General features: G+C 52.7%; 5 protein-coding genes across 5 annotated transcripts; 2 read left to right on the top strand and 3 right to left on the bottom strand.

Annotated features, from left to right (window-relative positions):
- Positions 1–214: 214 nt before the first annotated feature.
- On the bottom strand, positions 215–1,069 carry PtrM4_032860 (RpiA, Ribose 5-phosphate isomerase; the record flags this gene model as incomplete). The annotated part of the gene is made up of 1 exon (XM_001939121.2): positions 215–1,069. The coding sequence occupies one exon, from the start codon at positions 1,067–1,069 to the stop codon at positions 215–217; it is 855 nt and encodes a 284-aa protein (XP_001939156.1).
- Positions 1,070–1,569: 500 nt separating this feature from the next.
- PtrM4_032870 (ThiF, Dinucleotide-utilizing enzyme involved in molybdopterin and thiamine biosynthesis family 2) lies at positions 1,570–3,475 on the top strand (the record flags this gene model as incomplete). Its single annotated transcript, XM_001939122.1, has 5 exons — positions 1,570–1,619; positions 1,668–1,959; positions 2,009–2,933; positions 2,983–3,247; positions 3,316–3,475. The coding sequence occupies 5 exons, from the start codon at positions 1,570–1,572 to the stop codon at positions 3,473–3,475; spliced, it is 1,692 nt and encodes a 563-aa protein (XP_001939157.1).
- Positions 3,476–4,320: 845 nt separating this feature from the next.
- Positions 4,321–5,497, top strand: PtrM4_032880 (RAD18, RING-finger-containing E3 ubiquitin ligase; the record flags this gene model as incomplete). The annotated part of the gene is made up of 2 exons (XM_001939123.2): positions 4,321–4,745; positions 4,801–5,497. The coding sequence occupies 2 exons, from the start codon at positions 4,321–4,323 to the stop codon at positions 5,495–5,497; spliced, it is 1,122 nt and encodes a 373-aa protein (XP_001939158.2).
- A 2,169-nt stretch (positions 5,498–7,666) lies between these two features.
- On the bottom strand, positions 7,667–10,627 carry PtrM4_032890 (pathway-specific nitrogen regulator; the record flags this gene model as incomplete). The annotated part of the gene is made up of 4 exons (XM_066104020.1): positions 7,667–8,837; positions 8,883–9,991; positions 10,055–10,285; positions 10,475–10,627. The coding sequence occupies 4 exons, from the start codon at positions 10,625–10,627 to the stop codon at positions 7,667–7,669; spliced, it is 2,664 nt and encodes an 887-aa protein (XP_065966222.1).
- A 503-nt stretch (positions 10,628–11,130) lies between these two features.
- On the bottom strand, positions 11,131–15,044 carry PtrM4_032900 (HepA, Superfamily II DNA-RNA helicase, SNF2 family; the record flags this gene model as incomplete). Its single annotated transcript, XM_066104021.1, has 7 exons — positions 11,131–11,435; positions 11,492–11,594; positions 11,725–11,776; positions 11,824–12,407; positions 12,495–12,657; positions 12,707–13,508; positions 13,562–15,044. The coding sequence occupies 7 exons, from the start codon at positions 15,042–15,044 to the stop codon at positions 11,131–11,133; spliced, it is 3,492 nt and encodes a 1,163-aa protein (XP_065966223.1).
- Between the last annotated feature and the right edge of the window lie 27 nt (positions 15,045–15,071).

Raw genomic sequence — 15,071 nt, forward strand, 5'->3', positions numbered from 1 at the left:
TGAATGGAACTATGCAAATTATGGGACTTGAAGACATGGAAATGTGGATCATGATTTTGTTCTCACGCTTACTTGGTGGTTTGTGTCGCTTTCTGTGGTGTGATGTCAAAGGCAGACGTGCGGCACGGCTCATTATGCTGTGTTGCTATCCGTCGGTATCTGATAAATGCCACTAGCAACGACTCATTTTATGCAACCTCTCAGTTTTCTGCATCTATTTCTCGCCTTCGGCTGTTCGCACCTTGATGCTGCCGTCTTGCATTCCAAAGTAGACAGCAACGGGCTTTTGGCCGCCCTTTACGGCCTTGGTGGATTGGTCCTTCTCACGAAGAGCCTGGGCATCGATACCATTCAAGCCAGCAAAGATGCCAACTTCGAGTACACCAGTGAGGCCCTTGATAGCCCGGCTGATGTTGTTGACTTCCCAGGTACCATCACTGCCATCTCCCTTGCCCTTGCCAGCCGCGACATCAGCCGAAGTGAGCAGTGGAGGAAACGGGGCATCGAGAATGTAGAAATCCTGGTCCGTCTTCAGGGGCCCTGACTTCTCCAGTAGCGTAGTCCTTAGCTTGGGCCCGGTGGAACCCAGCATCTTAAGCGCAGCGGCGACCTTGAGCTGAGACAGTGGCGCAACCTCGATGGGTATCGTTGGCCAGTTGGTCAAGAGGCGGTCCTGCCTCTTTCTATAGTCTGCTACACACACAAACTTCTTTGCGCGTTCAGCTACTAGCTTCTCCTGGAACAGACAGGCGCCGCCGCCTTTTATGCAGTTGAGTTCGGAGTCGACCTCGTCTGCGCCGTCAAAAGCTACGTCAAGCATGACGCGGTCTGGCAGGCTGTCAAAGGAGATGGCAGTCAGGCCGGCGTTGATTACGAGTTGGCGCGACTGGAAACCAGTGGGTACGAAGAGGATATTGGGATTTGTAGAGCGCTCCTTGATGGCTTCGACTACGTAGACAATGGTGGTGCCGGATCCGATACCGACGTGCGTGGCTGCTGGGTCGAAGTGATCGGCTACCGCTTGGTGTGCAGCGGCCCGTTTGGCGGCTTCAACGTTTGTGTCGGTCATGGTGGTCTCCTTCCTGAGGAGTGGAGCTGTGTGGAAAGCTCTGCGTGAGGTTTCCGGCTGGCGGAGAGTCTTTGATAACAATACCCTGTTGGTGCCAAATGGTTGTACTGCAGGTCTAGACTCGTGCCGTCTTTGGAGGGGCAACCAAGGCCGAAGATGACTGATGCTGCGTGGTTGATGGTTTATATTGACCGTCCAAAACGCGTCTAGCTTCAGCCGCATTAACAGGGTCTGTGCAATTGTCAAAGACGTGGGAGCAAGGCGTCGCAGGTCGGTCAGTTCAATGGCAAACGAGATGAGATTGATTGAATGAATGATTTGCTCGTGACGAACTGCGAATGACGATGTGTGCCCCACCAAGCAGCCGACCCCGCGACAGGGATGTGCTTAGCGTCGAATGTCAGCCCTGGAGCGCGTTCGGTGCCTGGCAGCTCTGAGCTCTTGTTGCCAGTATACGAACAACGTACACCATTCTATCCACCATTTCTAGAGTCGCGACAATGGAGGATCTTCCCCCTCCCGTCCAGGGCCCGACTGCAAAGGAGAAGAAGTAGGCGTACACGTGAAGAGATCATGGGACGATAGCTAATCCAAGCAGATATGATCGTCAACTACGTCTCTGGGGGGCTACCGGCCAAATTGCACTGGAGAAATCGCATATCCTGCTGATCAACTCTGGACCTGGCGTTGTCGGCGTTGAGACACTCAAGAATCTGGTCCTTCCTTGCATCGGAAACTTTACAATCCAAGATTCCGCCATCGTCACCGAAGCAGACCTAGGTGTCAACTTCTTCTTGGAACATCAGCATCTGGGCGGTTACCGGGCTGAACACACGTGCAATCTGCTCAAAGAGTTGAATCCAGACGTAGACGGCCATTTTGTGACTGAAGTAAGACTACAAAGGCATCATTGCCGGAAGTAATGGCTGATTGAAGTAGCCCATAGAATCATGGCTCACACAACCTGATGCCCTCCGACCGTACACGCTCATCATTGCAACTGCACCTATCCGCCCTGAAATTCTTATTAAACTCTCCGATCACGCAAGCGCCGCACTCGTCCCGTTGTTTTACGTACACTCGGTCGGCTTCTACGCCCATTTTTCCGTACACTTGCCGCCCGCTTTCCCCATCGTAGATACACACCCCAGCCCTGAATCTACATCAGATCTGCGACTACTGCGACCATGGCCTGAACTTCTACAGTACGCCGAAGAGAAGACGGCTGACTTGGATAACATGAAGCCTGAAGATCACGGACACGTCCCATGGATAGCCCTGCTATTGCACTTTCTCGAAAAGTGGAAAAAGGATCACGGTGGAGAGGTGCCACAGACATACAAGGAGAAGACGGAGTTCAGGAAATCCGTGGCTGACGCTGCACGCATAAACAACCCAGAAGGTGGCGAGGAGAACTTTGACGAAGCAGTAGCCGCAGTACTGAAGTCACTCAACCCACCACAGCCGAGTAGCTCCGTTAAGGAGATCTTCACAGCCCCCGAGTGTCTACTGGTCCGCGAAGACTCGCCTAGCTTTTGGGTCATTGCCAACGCCATCGGCCTATTCTATACAAAATACAATGTCCTCCCGGTTCCTGGATCTGTGCCGGATATGAAGGCGCGCTCGGTAGACTACATTCAGCTGCAGAATGTATACAAGTCCAAGGCACGAAAGGACTTTGCCGAGGTAGTAGAGAGTGTGCGATTCCTGGAGCGTAATGCTAACCGCAGTACGCCCATCGATGAGAAGGATATCGAGGTCTTCTGCAAGAACGCTGCACACATAAAGCTGGTGCGCGGCCGGCCGTTCCACATCGCACAAGCTGGTACAAAGATCAAATGGGGTGATCGTGCCAAGTCTATTGGTAAGTGAATGCTTTTTAGCGGTTGGAATCCAAAGCTCACGTCTTGCAGCTCAAATGCTTACTTTCCCCGAATCGCAAATTCCGTTGTACATTGCTTTTCTAGCATGGGACGAGTTCGTCGCAACGCACGACAAAGATGGCTTAGCAGGATCAACCCAGGTGGCCGGAGAGAGTGATCCAGAGACAGACTCGGAGAAGCTTAAGGGCATTGCTTTCAAGATTACCGACGATCTTGTCAAAGAGGCCAATGCATCCATCGACGAGGACGAGTATACACTGATCAAAGGGCAGATCGGCGAGTTTACACATGAACTGTAAGTATTCAGAGCCCCCACATTGAACAATCAGCCTCGTCGAGAACAACTTGCTCACATCTCAATAGTGTACGAGCCGGCGGCGCCGAATTACATAATATTGGTGCTTTGACTGGCGGAATAGTATCACAAGAAATCATCAAGGCCATCACCGAGCAATATGTCCCAGTTGACAACACCTGTGTCTTTGATGGCATCAGAAGCAAGAGCACAGTTTTCAGGGTTTAATGAGGGTACATATAGGGTTCGTTGGTGGTGCGAAGAAACCGATAAGGTGTGGCAGCGCCGGCTTTCCCGGCACAGGCGCCTTTAAACTTGGTTCACAGAGGAGAGAGTCTGACGCAACTACAGAGTGGGATTACATTCGTAGTCGCGTTGCAAATCCCGTGATTGACTTTGAAAACTAGCATAAGCGGAGTTGATATAGCACGGCGTCATACAAGGATGATGCAATAGCATGCGCTGAGTAGCGCTGTACACAAATAAAAGGTCCATAGAAGATAGACACGCATCAGAAGTGTAGCACGTAAAGTGAAAGCAAAGCCAGTCTAAGTGCTATCGCTCGGTCCTTGTCCGATCATACCGTGACCTTTCACCATTGCTACTGCGCCTGAACAGCCCCCGATTCTGGTCTCTCACTCGTACACTGGATCAGCAAAGAAAATCTCGGTTTCTTGAAGATGGCTAAGAAACGCAAAATAACATCGGGCCAACCTCTCTTAACCTTTCTGGCTACTTCCTGGCCTGCCTTGGAAGAAGACAAAGCGGCTAGATTGCCGGCGGCATCACGTGATGGACGTGACGCGACGAAAGCGGTCGGCGCGTCGCACGCCAGCGCAGCCGTTTCCTCCGTCAGCACTCAGCCATCTCCAGTACTTGCAGTTTGCGACAGAGCCATGGATTCTTCTTTCGATCTCCCTGATTCCACCGATTGGATACAAACGACGCTGCCTTCGTTTGAACCGCTCGAGGCTGCTTTGCGCTGCGAAATCTGCAAGGAATTTTACAACAACCCCGTCATCACATTGTGCCACCATACCTTCTGTTCAATATGTATACGGAGATGCATTACGATGGACGGAAAATGCCCGAGCTGCATGAGCGTGTGTTCCAGTGACAAGCTGGGCCCAAACATTGCCATTAGAGAGGTGGTGATACGGTTTCAAGAGGCGAGACCAAAGGCTATGGAGTTGGCGCGCGCAGACAAAGAAGCGGCAGATGCAGATAGGAAGAAAAAGAGGAAATTGGAAGACATGGATATGGACGACGACGAAGATGGCCGGCATACGCGATCGCGGACAAACCGAAGTCGAGGGCAGCGCAATGGTGGAGCCGTCGTGGTTGCAGATAGCGAAGATGATGACGATGACGACTTCTTACCAGATGGCATGGTCAAGTGTCCAATGTGCAACAAGGGAATGAAAGAAGAGCTAGTCTATAATCACCTAGATGTATGCAAAGGCCCAGATGCATCGCGGGGACGCAATACTCGGTCTGGGTACGCGCAGCATTGTGTCGCAACTCTTGAGAACAAACTGACCCTGCAATTATAGAAACTCAACAGCATTTCCAGCTGCGTTGCAAAAAACACAGAAAGACGCCTCGCCTCCGCCCCCGCCGACCCGGCTATCGCAGTTCAACTACGCCATGCTGAAGGAGAATGCGCTGCGGAAGAAGCTACAGGAAGCTGGCATACCGAGTTGGGGGAGCAAGGACTTGATGAAGCGCCGCCACATCGAGTGGCTAAACATTCACAACTCAAACTGCGACGCCGAGGACAACATGAGGAAGAACAAGAAACAATTATTGAGAGAATTAGAAGAGTGGGAAAGGACACAAGGTGGAAGAGCGGAAACCAAGGAGAGCAAAATCATGAAAAAGGATTTTGACGGCCAAAGCTACGCAAAGTCGAATAAATCCGAATTCGACCTATTGATCGCTCGAGCGCGGCAAAAGCGAGAGACGCCAAAGACCACCACCGAATCGTCGACTGGGCAAAGTACACCAGCGGGGGAATCCCAAGGCAATCCACCCAACGGTACCGACATTTCCTATCACCAACCCCCACCCAACCACGGTTCATCGACTACACCTCCACCACCCCTTACCCATCCCTACGAGAACAACGAATCAGCACTCACGAGCATCCGAGCCAGAGTCGCAGAAGCGAATCTCACGTCCCCCAAAGCATCTACACTAGCGTCTGAAATCTCCAATGGAGAACACAAGAAGCCGCGAACCAGCAATTGAGGGGTTTCAAAATCAATTGGGGACTCCAAGTCGCAATCTACCCATCTTTGCGCTACCCGAGGATCCGGTATTAGATGTAGAGGGGAGTACGGCTTTACAATGAATTGGGTAAGTTGATGATGGCAATGTCTGGTAGCGAGGCGAATAGCCTTTTTATTTTGTATTTTGTAGACCTGTAGTCTACATTGTCTATCCATCGTAAAGTCCACCTTTGCAACCATGTTTTCAGGTCCGGTAGCCATGAAATGATTTTCCCTACACAGTCCATAAATCATCCAAGTCCTCTTCGCGTATTTTGTTCATCTCTTGATTTCACAAGAGACTAAGAACTGCCTAGCTTTCTTACTGTTCTTTTCATCTCTACCCTTTTCAAGACAATCATTGCAAAAAGCCCCATCACGGATATGTCGCATCGCAGCCCAACTGTCTCTTTTGAAGAGGGTCCCTCACTCGACTCAGGAATAGGCATGGACACGAACACACGACGCAAACCAAAGGAACATGCCGCCATCCCATCATCGTCCTCTATTTCACTCGCAATTAGGAAGACGCGCAGCAATAGCACTCTTCATGCCACCAGCGATATCGCATTATTCCCTTCCCGTGATTCCAACCATAGTCCTCTCTCTCCGCATCCAAGAATGCCCACCGTCCCCCGCTTCCACGCCTACTCGAGCATTCACGACCGCCAGGAATCAATTAGCGATCAGCAAACCATTGATCGCGTGCTCGAAAGCTCACAAGGCCGCAAAACGCCCACATTATTTTCTGCACCAACACTGCACTGGGATCTCAGCACTCCTTTTCTGGTGAACCCGAGTGTGAGCACGCTGGATAGTGTAGCCGAAGAGGAAACAGAGACAGATAGTGGGGATAAAGAAAAGAAGCAGGAGCCAAAGGTGAAAGGGAAGAAGGGGGATAGAACGCCTCCCCCCTCCTTCAATCCCAATCTCGCGCGCGAGTTAGAAACGAGGCAAGCGCGACAACGAGATGTCGCACTTGGAATATCGTTGCAAGAGGAGGAAGAGGAGAAGGAAGAGGAAGAGGAGGAGGAGGAGGAGGAGGAGGAGGAGGAGGAGGAGGAGGAGGAGGAGGAAGAGCGCGATGCAACTTCCCTATCCTCCTCCTCTTCCTCCTCATCTTCGGAAACCGGAACCGGAAACAGAAGCAGAAGCGGTAGCGCAAGCAACCACCATATCCCCTCTCTCAACCGCACCCTCGATGCTAACCTGCGTCCCCAACCCCACTGTCTATCTCCCGTAAGCGAAGCATCTGCTTGCAACGCCATCCCGCATCCACGATCACGCGGCAAGAAGACTGCAACAGCAGGGGGAGGAGCTACCCGGCGGGCAAAATCCAGCCATGTGTTGACGGCGAGGGCGAAAGCCGAGTCCGGTGATAGCTGTGCTCCTTCTGCTGGAAAGACCAAGGAAGAAGACAAGGCACAACAACTGCAACAACGACCACCCAGCAGTACAGCATCCACCCTACACTCTCTACGTACTGCCTCCGCCCTCCCCGTCACCCGCATCACCCATGCCGACGTAGTACGAAGCCAAGTCACTCTTCCCCTTCCTATCCCGCGCATTGTGATTACATCGCCTACGGATGAGCTTAATCTTGAGCCCCTGTCTGATCATGTTGATGATGATGATGATGAGCGTGGTACGCAGCAGGAGCAGGCCGAGGAGGTAGAGTATAGACGGCTTGTTGAGTTGGTGCGGAAGCGGGAGAAGGAGAGGGCTAGTCTCAAGGGGAAGTTGAAGCGTGTGGTTGGGAAAGTGCGAAAGGTGGGGGGGGAGGTTGCGTTGTAAGAGCGGGTGAGTAGGAGAGAAGGAGGGAGGGGGTAGACATATACGAGCAGGAAGAACATTACGTTTCATCACCATAATTTGTGCATGTATCCATCTAGCAGTGATCTGAAGAGTACAAACTGTAAATTATGTATCATTGTAGTCCATAAACCATCACATTCCATATCCCTAATCCTTATATATCCCATCTAATCTGAGCCTGACTTAGCCTACGACGCCCCTTTTCCTGAACAAAACTACCCAAACAAACATGACTCCTGACCAAACCAAACCTAACCTAGTAAATGCTACAACCAAAATGACAACAAGGAATATACGTATAGATGAATCCACCTACTGATACCAACTCTGCTCATCATACATCAAGCCCTGCAATCCGATACCCCCAAGTCCACCTGGTGCCGCGAATCCAGTCAAACCAGCAGGATTTGCAGCACTCGAATGTCCATTCGGGTACCCGGCATTTACCGCTGCACTCCCAGCAGTATTCAAATTGACGCTCCCCCCCAACTGGTCCACCATTCATCTCACTGGCCAGCAAAGGTGCCGAGGTGGCACCAGAAGTGAAACCCATGGCCACCGGACTGGCACCCGCCGTACCCGCGAACCAGCTTGCATAGTCGTCCATGCCAATACCGTTGGCGGTCCAATTCTCAAAGTCGGTAGCTAGTTGGGCTTGGTCTCTGTAGATCCAGTCCTGGCCTTCACGGAGCAATTGGTCTACACCACCAAAGAGCTGACTGGGAGAGCTTTCATCTGGCGTGCCCGCGTCGATGGATTGACCGCCTTGTGTGGATGCTGGAGTCGGTGCGTTTAGGGTAGGGCCTGTGGTCTGCGGTGTTGCGATATGGTGCTGCGTACGCATGTAAGCAAGGGCGTTTGCGTCCGAGGGAGGAATGGAGTGGTTGCTGGAAGGGCGCATAGAGGGATCATTGCTTACGGAACTGGTGGTATTGGCTGCTGCGGCTCGGTTGAAGAATTGTGGTGTAGACATGTTGGCCATATTCATGCTATACGGCTGGAGGCTTGGTGATGCTTGATCTGCCGGCGATGGCTGATCCTTGATTGACACAGAAGTGTGGCGTCTCACTCTCGGAGTGCTTATTTCACTCCAGGGGCCGAATTTGGTGTCGGTCCTTGACAGTACTGCAGCGGCTTCTTCGGGCATCTCAACTTTCCAGCGATTGGCCAGAACACTGAGGATGCCGAGCGTCCGTCGCGCGCATAGCCAACCCTCGGCTATCTCCTCGAGATGCTTGACGCCATGGATTATGTCGCGCTTTGCATTCTTCTCTGGCAAGTTGAGAAGATGTATGGTGCATGCCGAGTGCGCAATGTACACGCATATGTTGCAAATTTGTCGCAGACCATGCGATCGCTTGTATAGTCGTAGCAATTTTGAGATCATGGTGGCAGCTTGTGTGCAGAGTTTGCGAGGGGAAACGTGCGCAGGTAGGGGCGAGTTGTTGGGGTTGTACTTGAGGAAGGGCCGGAAAAGGTGAATGTATAGCAATTGGAAGAACATACTGATCTTGTTAGCATTAGCAGGTCTACATGAATGTGATACTCACTGCATGACAAGCATGTGCGGCAACCCGCCCTCTTTAGGCTCAAGCTCCTTGGGCAGTTCTCTTCTCCAAGTCTCCAATCGCATGTGTATCTCGCTCAGCTTCTTCAGCTCTCCCTGCTTACCCTTGACTTTGTCCATGTCAATGGGGTTGTAGAAGGAGTTGATGAGATCGCTGGAGATTTCGCAAAGCTTGGATATCTGTAGAGCGACCGCGCGCGTCCTACTGGGTTGGGAGTGTGCTTGACTGAGTCCCGAGTCTGTGGCGGCGCTCCATGTTTCGGCATCTTCGACAGGAAAGACTTCGAACTTGGGGACTGTGAGATTTGTGTTGGGCAGCTGCGGCATACGCCCCAGGTAGTTGCTCCAGCACTTGTCGAACAAGAAGCAGCCCCAGAAGGTTATCCTCCGCGCATCCTCTTCGTTCTCGTCGATTGTGTCTTTGCTGTGCATGCCGAGGTTGAGGCCTAGGTCACAGGCCATGCGAAAGGACATGCCACTGTATACCCACCCCTTGGCTTCGCGCCCGCACCCGGCCTCTCGTACCGACATGAGTGCCAGGGCTTGTACTGTCGTCAAGGCAGGGACCTCGTGCAGGTCGTCTTCCATGATTAGCCGCTTGGCTTCTTTGAAGAAATGGTCGCCAGCGGTTGCAGAGTCATCGCGGATGGCCCTAGCGGCAGGCCACGAGGTAAAGTGACAACCTAGGGCCAGCATAGCATTGACAAGCAGCGGAGAGCAGTACTGCATCTTCCTCCCGGACCCGGGCAGCGGCTTGCCTGAGCGGAATTCGGCCAGGAACAGGTTCTTGGATAGGGTGGTGAAGAAGCTATAGTGCCAGCAAAAGTACATGCTGATCAAGTGCTGCACGAGCTCTGGGTCGTCGGTAACGGTGGTCCATGAGCAAAAGGGGTCCTGTATTTCATGGTACTGGTCGTCGGCGTACGTGTCCTGGGATTCGGCCGTGTCGTTGCCCTTGCCCAGGTAGATGAGGTGTGAGGTGCCGCCAATGTAGCGCGTCGAGCCATCCTCGAGCCGCAGCTCGCCCATCTTGCCACTCAACTGGCTCTCAAAAGTGCCCCTCGTGGCCGCCATGACTGGAGTGGTGACGGCCTGGAGCGGCTCGTCATCGTCGTCGTCGTCGCCATTTTCCTTTGCAATGATGGCCTCTGCGACGGAATCGAGACTCTCGCAGGTGCGGATCTGGTGCACTAGGTCTGCGACATGCTCGTCCGGGTAGTTGAGAATGGCCTGGATCAGCGTCTGCAGCGTCGAGTTGCGCGTCTTGAGGTTGTCAATGTCCTTTTTATACACGCCTTTGCGGCGGTGGTCCGAGTTGGGGTCGTAGATGCACGGCGTGTTGTAGACGGCGGCACAGGCTGAGCAGGCGGGCGTGGTGCCGTCGCACTGCGTGCCAGGTTAGCGCACATGGTCTCACAAGGGGTGCGGCTGGCTGGCCAGGTGCTGATTGCTGGTTGCTTGTTGCTTGTTGCTTGCTGCTTGCTGCTTGCTGCTTGCCCTGCTGCCATGCTCCGGAGAAGGCGTATGTTGACCGGAGAAAGGACATCGTCCCCCAGTTCCCGTTACCTAACATACCTTTGATTTGCGCTTTCGGCATGGAACACACGCGGATGAGATGCATCTCCTCTTCTTCGACTCATCGCTGCCCCCGTCGCGTTTCCCTCTGCGTCCCTTCTTAGCCGGCGCGTCGTGACTCGTCTGCGCCTCTGCAGTGTTGATGGTCTCCATAACACGTCTGGGAGGTTTGCCGGATGAGCAAAATGTGGGGTGGAATGGCGGGGCCGAGCACTCAAGTCCAGCCCGACATTAATCAGCCGCCGGCGGGAGCCGTCTGTTGTGCTTCATCTCTCTACAGGGTCCACGACGAAGCAAGCAAGCATATCTAACCAAACTTTTCCATTAGGTATGGCTAACATGTCGCAGTGCCCAGATGTTCTTCAGTACACCATCACGGCCAAACCGCTGTCGGTATGATACCCTGAAGTCCTCCCGGCCCCTCCAAAACCATGCCAAAACGCCAGCAAAAAATATCACTCGAAGACCTCCTGGCCCTCCTAACACCATGCCAAAACACCAGAACTTTTTCCCATGAAGACCTCCTGGCCCCTCCATAACCATGCCAAAACGCCAGCAAAAAAATCACTTGAAGACCTCCCGGCCCCCCTAAAACCATGTCAAAATCTAGGATGAAATGCACTTTTGAAGCCGCCAAACCCAATAACCACCTCACCCTACATGAGGATGAAGCCCTCGGTATCCGCCTCGGTGTTCCCGAACAACCGCATTAGTGCGCGGGTATCCATCTTTTTCACGACGCTGCCGTCCTCCTCCATCACCACGTCTATCTCCTCCTGCTTCCTCTCTTGCATTTGAACAAGGTGTTCGTCCACCGTGTTCTTGACGCAAAGTCGGCTCATGAACGTCTTCTCGTTTTGGCCGATCCGAAACACGCGGCAGAATGCCTGCTGCTCAGACGCAGAGTTCCACCAAGGATCTATCATGATCACCTTGGAGGCCATGGTCAAGTTGAGTCCCACTAGAAACATGGGTCAGCAGCTTGTCAATCGTCATTCTGGGCATGGGTATACGTACAACCGCCGCAGCGGAGAGATGCCAGCAGTATCACCGGACCCGCAGTGTCGGCGAAGGCAGCGATTGCGTCGTCGCGTTTCTTTAGGCTCATCTTGCCATGGTACTGCGTGCGCTGTCAGTATATACTCCTAGGGGTGAAGCCACCCAGCCAGGAGGTACTCAAGGACTCATTAGCCCTCAAGACGTCCGGTATGGAGACCATGTCGTTGCCTGGGGGGTACATGGTCACTCACCTCCTCACATGTCCAGCCCTCTGTGGCAAATACCCGTTTGAGAATGCGTATCCTAGAGCTTGTTAGCAATCGCAAATGTGGGAAGGTTGGTGTACTCACATGGCCAGAAACTGCGTGTAGACTATGATCTTTACGTCTGCCTTTTCTTTCTGCCAGTTCAAGATTTGAGACTTGACCGCAATCGTCTTTGCCGAGGGAAAGACGTCGTCACCAACCGCATCAAGCCAGTCTTTGGGAATGTCCTCAGTTGTCACACGCTGGCTCTCTTTCTCTTTCTTCTTCTTGGCGCCGCCTCGTGTGCCACGTGCCGGCCCATCTGGTACGTCAAACTCACCGACTTCGCACTCGTGGATGTATGTGGGGACTTTGTGACAAACCTTGCATGATGCTGAGTCTTGGTCGTCTGCGGCTGCGTTAACATCTGCCTCGGAACGACATGCAGTGCAGATGAGGTGACCGCAAGAAGGCATCAAGGGTCTCCGGGGAGCCTGATCGCAATAGCTGCATTTTGCCTTCTTTATTGCTTTTCCCCAGCTCTCTCCAGACTGGAGCTTTTCGAGATATGGCTTGAAGTTGAAGTTCTTGCCGAAGCTACCACCGGACTCAATCTTCTGGTTGGACGGTTCCTCAGGCTCGATGACATTCTCAGGTTCATCGTCGTCGAGCAGGTCATCGCTGTCCATCTCGTTCACATGTCTGTCGTCCTTCTTGGACTTATTCTTAGTCTTCTTCTTCTGGTCAGCTGCAAGCTTCTCGAGCTGCATGCTAACAGCAGTAACCGTGTTCCTGTTGCGATTGTTCGTGCTTGATTGCTTTTCATGATACTCTATCATCTGCCTGATTTGTTCGATATCTCGGACCTCGAGCAGATCCTGCATAACGAACTGCAGCATGAGGATATGCGAGGTTAATTGTCGGAGTCGGAGAAGCATCCTATAGAGTGTTAGTAAGCTCGTTAAAAACCACACAGTATCACACTTACACCATCGCATGGCTGTACGACCTCTCCATGGTCCCGTCCTTGACCCACGAACTAATACGCTGTGCGAAGCGCTGTCGAACAATCTCATACACGGTCCTCTCAATCGAGTTGAATTCGCACCAGTATGTCGTCTGATCCGCCTGTGGCAGTGTCAAAATGGGCGCCCCAAACATCTCATCCGCATGCGTGCGACGGATCATAAACTGGGAGAGTCGAACCAGCAGGCGTTCCGTATTCTCCATGTTCTTGGTGTCGCAGTAGTTGTGCTTGAAGATCTTGAAACTGCCGGTATGGGGGACATTGAGGAACTTGAAGTACGGGTACAACTCCGTTATGCTGTTGAGGATCGGTGTGCCGCTGAGTGCCCACCTGTGGTCCGCCATGAGAGCTCGACACGCAATCGATGTGCGACTCTGGTGGTTCTTGATGGCTTGCGCCTCGTCGAGGACGACGCGGAGGAACCTCATGCGGTGAAGGGGTCCCCTCTTTGTCTCGTATTGCTCAACCCACCATGCCATCTGCTGCTCCGGTGTCTGACACTCGATCGGAGGTTCGTTCTTCGGATAAGAATGCATGATCTCAGTGTAGGTAGCGAGAATAATGTCGTGTCGTCCCAGGATTTCCATGCCATGAGTAGAATTAATACGAGAGCCGTGGCCATAGCGCATAACTGTGAGTCCGCAATTGGTGTGTTGCTCAATCTCGCTCTTCCACTGCGTTAGAAGTGCTGGGCTGGCAATGAGTAGGGTCGTCCTAGGCCTGTCTTTGTCCTTCTTCGACGGTTGGCCATTGACAATATTTGCTGTAACTCATTAGTTAAGTGTCACTCGGATTCAATCAGTCTGGTTCACTGACCTAGCATCATCAGAGTCTTTCCAAGCCCCATTTGATCTGCCATCAGGCCGCCTCTAGGGTCCTCGAGGCCGTTCTCGCGCCGCCGCATGAATGCGCTGCCAAGTACTTGGTAACTCTTCAGTGATGTTCTCATCCCCTTGACCAGCCAGTTGCCTTTATCCGCTTTGCAAGCACCGTGCCCATCGAAGGCCTTGGTAGCCTCCAAGAGAATATTCATGTCATCCTTAGCCTTTTTATGATCACTATTTACCGGAAGGCTTGCAAGGAGTTGCTTCAATGCGTCTGTCTTGTTCCGCGAACTGAATGTCGGCTGGTTGGGCGCGTTCGCACCAGCTTGTTGCAGGAAAACGTCTGATTGGAAGAGCGAGGTTGCTTGCCTGACTGCGTGTTCGACTTCCCTCTTCTTTTTAGCTGTTCCTCGGCCACCGCTATTGGCGGCTTTCCTAGGAGCTGCCTTTGCATTGGCGGGTTTGGCTGCGGCTTTGCCCTTGGCGCGACCAGACGGTACAGGAGCTTGGGAGTCGTCATCAGCTGCCGCTCCTTTCTTCTTCTTGCGTGGCTGATCAGCCTGGGCCTCCATAGCAACTCGCATGCTCGCGAGTTCTGCGTGAGCCATGGAATTCGGATTGTATGCTGGTTCGGGACTTGATAGGGGGCGCTTCTGAGGTCTGGATTGTTCGTCGGAACCCTCCTCTTCGGCGTTGCGTGCAATGAAGCCTGTCGAGAACAGATCCGTATCGTTTTCGCCGTCTTCACAGGATTTGGCAAGATCACGTGCGATCTTTCTCTTTCGCGCTTCTTCATTACCCTTGATCCTCATCCATTCGACGTCTTCTTGGAACGAAAGGATACCATTTCGCTTTCTCTTGAGGTCTTCATAGTATCGCTGCTGCTTGAGAAAATGCCTACTGGCCATAGCATCTTCTGATGCGGCTGGAGCGCTTGTAGAAGATGACGGCCTGTGCACAACAGCATCGAGAAATGCTTCGGCATCGGGGATAGTTCTGTTTGGATGAGGTGCAGCCTGGTTGCGGGTAGCAATTTCCTGTTCAAGTCTCTTCTGTTCAAGTCTCTTCTGCTGTATGCTACGGATCCTGGCGTAGACCCCAGTACCTATGGTAGTCTGGCGGGGCGTGGCTGTGGCGGTATCTTGCAGACGTTGGTCGTTGCGAATGAATAGTGATGAAGGACCGCCGGCATCTTGCAGAGGTTGGCTGTTGCATGAGGCTGATGGGCGTCCTAGAACAAACGGTGAACAAGGATCGTTGGTATCTTGCAGAGGTTCAATGCTAGGTGAGACAAGCGGGCCTTGTGGAGTGGATAGTGGCAAAGCATTTTCGGTATCCTGCTGATGTCGGTTCCTAGGTGAGGTGGACGGGCCCTCTGGAATGAACAGTGACGAAGGGTCCTCGTCCTCAGCATCATGCATCGGACTTGGAATCTGGGTTCCAATCATGTCGGCGTCTATGTCGTGTTCCGACATGTTAGCGTTGAAGCCGAGAGCCAAGAG

This window comes from Pyrenophora tritici-repentis, chromosome 1, assembly GCF_003171515.1.
Source record: "Pyrenophora tritici-repentis strain M4 chromosome 1, whole genome shotgun sequence".
Taxonomy (NCBI): domain Eukaryota; kingdom Fungi; phylum Ascomycota; class Dothideomycetes; order Pleosporales; family Pleosporaceae; genus Pyrenophora; species Pyrenophora tritici-repentis.